The sequence below is a fragment of the Sinocyclocheilus anshuiensis genome, unplaced genomic scaffold, assembly GCF_001515605.1.
Source record: "Sinocyclocheilus anshuiensis isolate Anshui unplaced genomic scaffold, SAMN03320099.WGS_v1.1 scaffold655, whole genome shotgun sequence".
In the NCBI taxonomy this organism is placed as follows: domain Eukaryota; kingdom Metazoa; phylum Chordata; class Actinopteri; order Cypriniformes; family Cyprinidae; genus Sinocyclocheilus; species Sinocyclocheilus anshuiensis.
The window spans coordinates 308067-317870 of NW_015548221.1; the positions used below are offsets into that span (position 1 = coordinate 308067).

Genomic DNA, 9804 nt, shown 5'->3' on the forward strand with positions numbered 1-9804 from the left:
TGATTGATTTGTTTCTTACAAACACGCAGCTTTTCACTTCACAAGACATTAATTGATGGGCTGGAGCCATGTCGATTACTTGTGAATTACTATTGTGATGTTTCTTATAAGCTGTTTGGACTCTCATTCTGACGGCACCCATTCACTGCAGAGGATTCATTACTGAACAAGTGATGTAATGTTTAATTTCTCCAAATCTGTTCCAATGAAGAAACAAACTTATCTACAGCTTGGATGGTCAATTATCAGCAAAGCAGTTATTGTTACTCCACTACCAAACAGCTGCTGGTCCCCACAGACTTCCATAGTATTTTTTTCTATACTATGGAAGTCAATGGGGACAATAAACTGTTCGATTACCAGCATTCTTCAAAATATCTTCTTGTATGTTCAACATAAGAAAGAAACTCATACAGGTTTGGAATGGCATGAGAGTGAATAAATGATGACAACATTTTCATTTTTGGGTGAACTGTCCCTTTAAATACCTTTGTTTGGGTTCCATATGTCTTGTTCTTCAGGTTGTGTGAAACTTCCATCTCTACCTGAGGGAGAAATCACAACTATTGAAATTCATCGTGCAAACCCCTACACAGAGCTGGGCATAAGTATTGTCGGTGGAAACGAGACCCCTCTGATAAATGTGGTAATACAGGAAGTGTACCGGGACGGTGTTATAGCTCGAGACGGACGGCTGCTGGCTGGTGACCAAATACTTCAGGTATTGTCCTTGCTGTTCCACAATAACCGTCTGATTAAAAAAGACATTTCACTGCTATTTACAGATCAGCCCTGATACTTTAATCAATCTCTAAAGAGCTCTAATGAATAGTGGCTGCAGAATCACTATCTGCATGAATAGATGCAGAACAGCATTCTTCAAACTGACATTCACCAAAATATGTGACCTGCTCCATCATTTCGACCCAGAAATACATTTTAAGCTTCATGCATTGACTAAAAAAGGAACATCTCTCCTTTTTAATGATATAATTGTTTCAGTTCGAACAACTGAGATATAATTTAATTTAAACTGCATCTATATATAAACAGAATTAGACAAAATTATTAAATGAAATGAATTAGACAGAATTTGATATTTGACAATTAGGAGATTTATTAAACATTTTGTTGATGTTTTTATAGAAATTAATACTTTTATTCAGCAAGGAAGCATTAAACTGATTAAGGGTGACAATAAAGACATTTATATGTATTATAAGGTATACAGTATATATATATGTGTATCCCTTTAAATTTTTTTTTTTTTTTTCTTCAAATAAATGCTGTTCTTTTGAACTTTATATATTAATCTGAGAATCCTGAAAGAAATGTATCATGGTTTCACCTAAAATATTAAGCAGCACAACCATTTTCAACACTGATAAGAAAGGTTTCTTAAGCAGCAAATCAGCATATTATCATGATTTCTGAAGGATCACGTGACACTGAAAATTCACAGAAATATAATACATTTGAAAATGTATTCAAATAGAAAACAATTTTAAATTGTAATAATGTTGCACAATATTACTGTTTTTACTTACTTTTGGTAAATAAGAGACTTCTTTCAAAAACATACAAAATCTTTTACATTTTGAGCAGTAGTGTACATTAAATAATTAATAACAAATTAAGTTAAACTATAATACATATTATAACTAAAAGCTGAAAAGCTTTGTTTTATCAAAAATATAAAACACAAAAAAAATCTCTTCGTCACTAACAGCTCATTGCAACTACTCACACAAAAGCTTGGCCCGTATGTCAACTCCATTCATTTCTCCTCTACATTTCCCATTCGTGTGCAGGTGAACAACGTAGACATCAGTAACGTGCCCCATCACTTTGCTCGCTCTACCCTGGCCCGTCCCTGCACCACCCTGCAGTTGACGGTTCTGAGAGAGTGCCGCTGTTCTGCCAGGCCACCTGTGGCGACTGCTACACCCAAGGGCAGCCCTGCCAGCATACGCATCACCCTGCACAAGCGGGAATCATCAGAGCAGCTAGGGATCAAGCTGGTGCGGCGTACAGATGAAGCGGGTGTGTTTATCCTGGACTTGCTGGAGGGAGGGTTAGCCGCTAGAGACGGACGACTTTGCAGCAACGACAGAGTGCTGGCCGTCAACGAGCATGACCTGAGACATGGCACGCCTGAGCAGGCAGCTCAGATTATACAGGTAGAGAGAAAGCATGTGTGCGGGGCAGTTCAGGTAAAGATAAGGACGCTAGTAGACCTTTGCTAACTGATAAATGGCTGATATTAAAATATATATATAGATATCTATACTCTGTTTTCTATATAAATGAAAAATAAAATGCTAAGAACTAAAACTGAATTTAAGCATCACAGCATTATAATGTAAAGTATGAAATCTAGATATTCATTTTGAGATTTGATAAAGTTTACTTTTAACAGTGTTATTCAATTATCATTGTTAAACATTAACTTTAAGTGAGCAATAGATGACAGCAAAGGTAATTTAATTACTTTTGTTTATTTCATTTTAGTGTTATTTTAGTATTGTTTAAGTTTTATAGTATTTACTAATATTTTTAATTACTTCATTTTTATATTTGTAGTTTTTATTGTAAGTGTAGTAATTTTGTTATTTTCTCATCATTTAATTTTTTTTTAATTAGCTTTAGCTGTATTTTATTTCATTTTTAGTTTTAGTAAATGTTTTACTTCGAAAAAAATTATTTTATTTCATTTAGCTTCCATGGCAACATTTCTCATTTCAATTTAAGTTTTTGGTAAGTTTTTCTTCTAATATTTATTTTATTTTATTTCAGCATGTTGTTAAACATTAATTGAGCAATAGATGATGGCAAAAGTAATCTAATCATCTATGTTATTTTTATTAGCACTTACGTACTACTATATAATTTATTAATATTTTGAATTAGCTTAATTTTTATATTCTCAGCTTCACTGTCATTGTAGTTGTTCTCTTGTCATTTTAATTAGTTTTTGTTTTTATATTTCTATAAAAAAATAATTGTATTTTATTTCAGTTTTATTTTTACATTTCAAATTTTCAGTTAAGTTAAGTTTTTCATGTGATATTTATATCTTATTTTAGCTGTATTTAAATTAACACATGGTTAGCACATGTTTTAGATAATTAGGTAATACGATACGAAAATGTCTAATATCGGCCACTAACTAATATGATTTCCAATATATTCTGCATTCTGAAATATTGGATGAAAACAATCCATAGACTTACACTGAAAGAGGGCTTCAGCCATATCTAGAGCCCAGAAAACTGGTCAGTAACAACCTAGCAACACCCTAGCAACCACATAGTTCATCCTGACAACTACCCTAGTGTGGTGGTGACTTTTGCTCCAGCAACACCGCTCACATTTTCTTCAGAAAATAAACATCTAGTTTCCTCGAATAAATATTCTCATAATAATACAGCTATTGTCATCTGTGCAAATCTCAGTGCCTGTTTGGGACATTAGGACACCGTCTCTGCTGCCCTGCTCAGAGGGTAATGTGATTGATAGTATCTTTATGTCTACGTGAGCAGCTTTCTCCCATCTGGCTGCCCCGATCACACAGAGAAAGGGCAGCTAAAACATTATTAGGAATAGCACTGGCAGGCAGCAGACTGTCTTTGTTGGATATAAAGCCACCTCGGCACTCAATATAAGAGTATTAGGTATTTATACAGACCGCCTACTGTCATCTTCTAGGCTAGTGGAGAAAGAGTCAATCTGCTGATTAGCCGGTCCAGCAAGCAGACTATGGCCGTGCACATAGGCTCCACCTTGACCAGGGACGTTTGGAGCCATGAACACATTCCGCCGCTTCCCTGCACTGCGACCCCAAGCCCCGTCCCAAGTCTGCACCTTGCCAGGTCTTCCACCCAGAGAGTGAGTACAAATGGCTACGGCCAAGAGCGAGAGCAAGTCTGTGTGTGTTGCAGAATCTATTTTAGCATCGTGGAGACGTAATTAGGGAGCCCTATTTCCGAAGCATCTGGGTAGCTTCCAGTTTTTCCATGAGTTCAGACCACAACCTTAATTACTCCTTGTTGAATCTATTATGAGATCAATTACGAAGTTGGAGTAGAGCTGCTCCCTTTGGGAAGGTGAACAGCACTCTACTGAGAGCCGATCAGTGTTGATTTAGAAATGGTCTTCCCTTTTTCCTTCTCCATATCTGAGACAAATTTAGATTTGATGCTTGTGTTTTGTAGGATCTCTCCCAGTGTGTGACCTGTAAGGAGAAACACATCACTGTGAAGAAGGAACTGCATGAGTCTCTGGGTATGACTGTGGCAGGGGGACGGGGCAGCAAGAGCGGAGAGTTGCCGATCTTTGTCACAAGCGTCCAGCCCCATGGCTGCCTGTCACGTGATGGACGAATCAAACGTGGTAAGTTACATAAACCCATTTTTTTCTTAAATTAGTATCTAGATAATCTTGACCCAAGTTTAAGCAAGTTTGTGGACCCACCATCAAAATGACTTCAACATTGAGCCTGTTCACTTTCTTAATACATACTACTAGTCTTATTGCAAATGATTCATGTTATTCAGAGGAAAAAATAATGCTTGTTTTTGTTAGCAATTCTACTCCAAATAATGAGATGAGTTTAATAATAAATAAATACATTTAAAACAAATCTCACAAAAGGTGTATTTAGTGATATTTCAGTCTTTTTAGAGACACTTATTCAAGTCTCAATTAGTTGTAAGCTGCTTGTGTTTGATTCACTAAAATTAACCAACTCATTAAAGTCATTCATTCAGGTATCAGACTACACTGGTTGCGCTGTATGTGTTTGATTCACTAAAATGAACTGACTCATTCATTCAGGAATCAGACTACACTGGTTGTGTTGTATGTGTTTGATTTACTGTAAAGAACTAATTAATTTTTTCGGTAATCAGACTACACTGGTTGTGTTGTATGTGTTTGATTTACTGTAAAGAACTAATTAATTTTTTCGGTAATCAGACTACACTGGTTGTGTTGTATGTGTTTGATTTACTGTAAAGAACTAATTAATTTTTTCGGTAATCAGACTACACTGGTTGTGTTGTATGTGTTTGATTTACTGTAAAGGACCAATTCATTTTTTCAGAAATCAGACTACACTGGTTGTGCTGTATGTGTTTGATTTACTGTAAAGAACCAATTCATTTTTTCAGGAATCAGACTACACTGGTTGTGCTGTATGTGTCTGATTCACTAAGAAGAACTGACTCACTAGAATTATTTCTTCAGGAATCAGTCTACACTGGTTGTGTTGTATGTGTTTGATTTACTGTAAAGAACCAATTAATTTTTTCAGAAATCAGACTACACTGGTTGTGCTGTATGTGTCTGATTCACTAAAGTGAACTGACTCATTCATTCAGGAATCAGACTACACTGAATGCACTGTACAGGTGCATCTCAATAAATAAGAATGTCGTGGAAAAGTTCATTTATTTCAGTAATTCAACTGTTTACTATAAAGAACCAACTCATTTTTTCAGGATCAGACTACACTGGTTGTGCCATTGTATTTAATTTACGAAATAGAACCGACTCATTAATTTAAAAATCAGACTACACTGATTGTGCTGTATGTGTTTAAATAACCAAGAAGAACAGAGTCATTCCTTTGGAAATCAGACTACACTGACTGTGCTGTATGTGTTTAAATCACTAAAAAGACCCGACTCATTCCTTTGAGAATCAGACTACACTGGTTGTACTTTATGTGTTTGATTCACTAAAATAAAACCAACTCATTATTTCAGAAATCAGACTAAACTGGTTGTGCTGCATGTGCTTGGTTTACTAAAAAGAACTGAGTAATTAGAGTCATTCATTTGGGAATCAGACTACACTGATTGTGTCTGATTAACTAAAAAAAAAACACTCATGAGATTGTTTTTGAGGAATACACTGTTTCCCACTCGTGTCTCTGATGATGAAGTGCACTTAAGCGAAACCTGTCTCCATGGGGCTTCAGCCGTGTTTCAGTCCTCTCTGTGTGGCTGTTAGGAGTGTCTCTAAGTGTCTTTGTTGTCTCTCATTGCTCAGGGGATGTACTGTTGAGTATTAATGGTCAAGATTTGACCTATCTGAGCCACAGCGAGGCAGTGGGCACTCTGAAGTCCAGCGCCGCGTCCTGCTCTGTCCAGCTGAGCGCACTAGAGGTGAACACATTTGAAGAACCAGGCCCGGACGAAGAACTTCTCCCTCCGCACGAAAACGACTATGACGCAAGCTGGTCGCCTTCATGGATCATGTGGCTTGGACTTCCCAGGTAAGAGTGCAGTCAATCAGATTTTGTAGAACTTCACTTGGGAGATTGTTTGATGAATGGAAAAAAAGCGACTTGGGGCTATTAAAGTGGATGTACTTTTGGAAGAGTCCAAATGGCTCTCTTTGAACTCCACTGGGAGGCTTAAAATAGCATTCTCACCTTGCTGAGCACTGATCCAAATAACCCTAAAATAGTCAAAGCAATCTGGCCAAGTTTACACTACCATAATGCCAGGTTCACCTACTTTTTTCCCCATCCGAATCTGAGTGGAAACAGCTTTGAAGGGAGAGAATGCAGCTATTTTGATGACTTGGACACAGAAAATATCTGTAGTGTTGATGTGTTTTGGATCAGCAGCTTTATGCAGTGCTAACCCACGAGGGGATTATGACTGTGTCGTGATGTAAACATCAACAGCTGCAGATTATCAGATGAAGCGTACATGTGGAGATAACTTGCTCCTAGCCCACTTCAGCCCAGTCTCAGGTCATTCAGTCCAGTCTCACTCCCTCCTTTTTTACTCTACCCTCCCTTCTGTCCTTTATCATCCGTCCCCTTTGCTTTGGCACCCTTCTGTTTCCTTCTCCCTCTCTGTCATTGTGCCAAATCCTCCATTTCTATATATCTCTGTTTCTATATATCTATATAGCATCTGTTTTTTTGTGTTTCTCCTTTTGTGCTCCTGATTTCTCTTCGTCGCCTAGTTTCTAAGCAATCTGAAATACAACTTTTGATTTCTGGGCGATAAAACAGATGGGGGGGCGGGGAAATGTATTTTCTGATGATGCTTACTTGTTTATCCACATCGTTCTCTGTTTTTCTGGTTCTCTGTCACAGCTACCTGCATAGCAGTCATGAGATCGTCCTCCGCAGAAGTCACCCTGGCAGCTGGGGCTTCAGCATTGTTGGAGGTTATGAGGAGAACCACAGCAACCAGGCGTTCTTTATCAAGACTATCGTCCTTGGAACACCCGCTTACTACGATGGCCGTCTAAAGTGAGCAAGCACAACAAAATAAACAATAAACAATGACCTAATGCTTCATGGCTAGATGAGACAGCACTTTCAGCATTACCTTGATTAAAATGTTAAAAAGCAAGCTTACATCTCTGGCCATCAGTGTTGCATAAAAGATTATTTTTTGTATATACTAAACAAAAACACTACTATTTTTTCTAACTTATTTAATTACAATTATTATTTAATGAATATATTTATTAATTAAATTAACGATTAATAAATGAATATAATTTATTGTATCATAATATTCATAAAATATTTATAATAATATTATATTTATAAATTATTTATTTTTTTATTTTTTTATTTTACATTTTTTATTACTTTTTTATTAATAAATTACTGTTACAATGGAACTTTGTTGAATATTTATGAAATTGAAATTTCCTATGTGATTATTGTGAACAATTTATCAATGCAGATGTTCATTTTTTTATTTATTTTTTGACCATTTAATTTTTAATCAAAGTGTCTTAATTCGAACTTCTGGTGAAATGACTTCTCCGATCATTTAGTCTGATTAAACCCCCGCCCCTTTTTTATTATAATCAACTGCAACCTTGGATTCAGCCGATCCGCCTCCATCCAATCAACAACCAGTAGATAGAAATAAGTCTCGGTTGTGACGATGAGGAAATTTTCCCACCGGTTAATCGATTTGTGACAACATCGGTAATACCGGTATCACCGTGGGGGAGGGGCGTTCCCTCTTTTCCTCGCTTTCCTTCGCTTTTAAATAGCTTGTAAAAGCTGCTTGCACATTTTACTTTCACTTTCAAATAGCGTCAATTCGACGTAAAGCAATTGTTCGTTTTTAGTTTCTTTGAATTTCCCCTCTTTTCCTCGCTTTCCTTCGCTTTTAAATAGCTTAATTTCAAATTAGCGGCAGTTCGGCGTCAATTGCTTGAATGCAACAACAAAATACAATGTCAAACTCACTTTAGCCTATATATATAAAACATAGAACTTTTATTAACAAAACAAATAAAAATACACCATGCTATAGGGCAGGCTATGCCTAATATAAAATAACAAATAACTTACATAAAGTTTAAATAGGTATACAAAACTGGAAATAGGCTAAGTAAACATGTATAATATATAACCAAATAAATAAGAAACGTAGAATGTTTATTAGCAAAACGAGTAAGAAATCTTGGAGGCTCGGCATACACCTTGATGTAAAAAAAAAAAAAAATAAATTACACAAAGTTTAAATAAAGTAAAAATCAGCAAACAATGTGGAACCAATTAAATAAGAAACGAATGTTTAAAAAAACTTCCAAAATCACCTTAGATAAACGGCAAAAGTCAACAGGCTTTTCAAAATCCAAAATATTGCCAAACAGGCGCTTTTGCATCTCGTTTCGAAACTAAATCATCCGCCATCGTCTTGTCTGTCTCACCTCACCTCACTCTTCTTGTCAGTCAGCTCAACTCACTCTCCTCACTGGAGAAATTAAATCTGATCTGTGATGCGACTGTCGTTCGGCACATTGCATTGAGCAGCCGAGTTCAGTTTTTAATTGTAGTGTCTGTTCTTTTTCTGAACTAAAAGATTTTTACTACTATAAAAAATCAAAACGACGGTGGGGTCAGTGCCGCGGTGGGCAAGTGACATAACCGGTGTTGCGGCTTAACACCGGTATCACTGTCAGCACCGTCTATCGCGGCAAGCCTAGTCTCTATAAGTTTTTTTTATAAAGATAAACATAGCAACTTTAAACACTCATTTACTTCTGTAAAGCCAGTCAATATTTAGATTGATTTAAGTCTCACAAAACACATTAATGGTACTTGTGGTCAGATCTTAATTCAGTAACCAACCAATTCAGTGAGCTGCAGAGTCACTTAAATTGATAGCTCAGAGTGAATTGTTCTTTTAACTGATTGATTAAAAACATCTGTTGTGTTTTGACTGATTCATTGAAACAGTGATTCATTTAGCACTGCATTCACATGATCGCCTGGTTTCGTTTCCCATTCAGGTGTGGTGACATGATAGTGGCTGTAAACAGTCTGTCCACGGCTGGCATGAGTCATTCCGCACTGGTGCCCATGCTGAAGGAGCAGCGGAGCAGGGTAGCGCTCACCGTCGTGTCCTGGCCAGGAAGCCTGATCTAACCCCGCCAGGACACCATGCCTCACCTCAGACAGCGCTCATATCTGTGTGTCCTGTGTTCTACTCTCTGCCACGGAGGCACCATACTGTCAAAGCCAGTGTCTCGGAAATTCGAATGCTTTCACTTGATGCTGAATAAACCAGGCCTTAGAAAACCTGCCACGCCCATGAGGCCACCCCTCTCTGGAGAGCAGCCTTAAGGTCTCCCCTCACCATGCCGATCAGCAGTCCACTCTACCGGAGGTTTTATATACATGTTATCTCTAAATGTGATCTGTTTGTGAATGTTTGTGTTAAAGAGAGACTGAACAAAAGTGTATGCGTGCAAGTATGAATGGATGAATGTGCACAGCTGTTTAATAAATCTTTCCCAGTGAGGATA

The 9804-nt window shown here is 37.1% G+C and overlaps 1 protein-coding gene across 1 annotated transcript in view; it reads left to right on the plus strand.

Annotated features, from left to right (window-relative positions):
* The window catches only part of LOC107654183 (ligand of Numb protein X 2-like), a 16377-nt gene extending 6573 nt beyond the window's left edge, over window positions 1-9804 (plus strand). Inside the window, exons 5-11 of the mRNA XM_016441154.1 lie at window positions 522-721; window positions 1812-2180; window positions 3709-3888; window positions 4215-4392; window positions 6055-6280; window positions 7118-7276; window positions 9289-9804. Coding sequence (XP_016296640.1) covers window positions 522-721; window positions 1812-2180; window positions 3709-3888; window positions 4215-4392; window positions 6055-6280; window positions 7118-7276; window positions 9289-9424 — 1448 coding nt within the window. The 3' untranslated portion in view covers window positions 9425-9804. The remainder of the gene's footprint in view (window positions 1-521; window positions 722-1811; window positions 2181-3708; window positions 3889-4214; window positions 4393-6054; window positions 6281-7117; window positions 7277-9288) is intronic.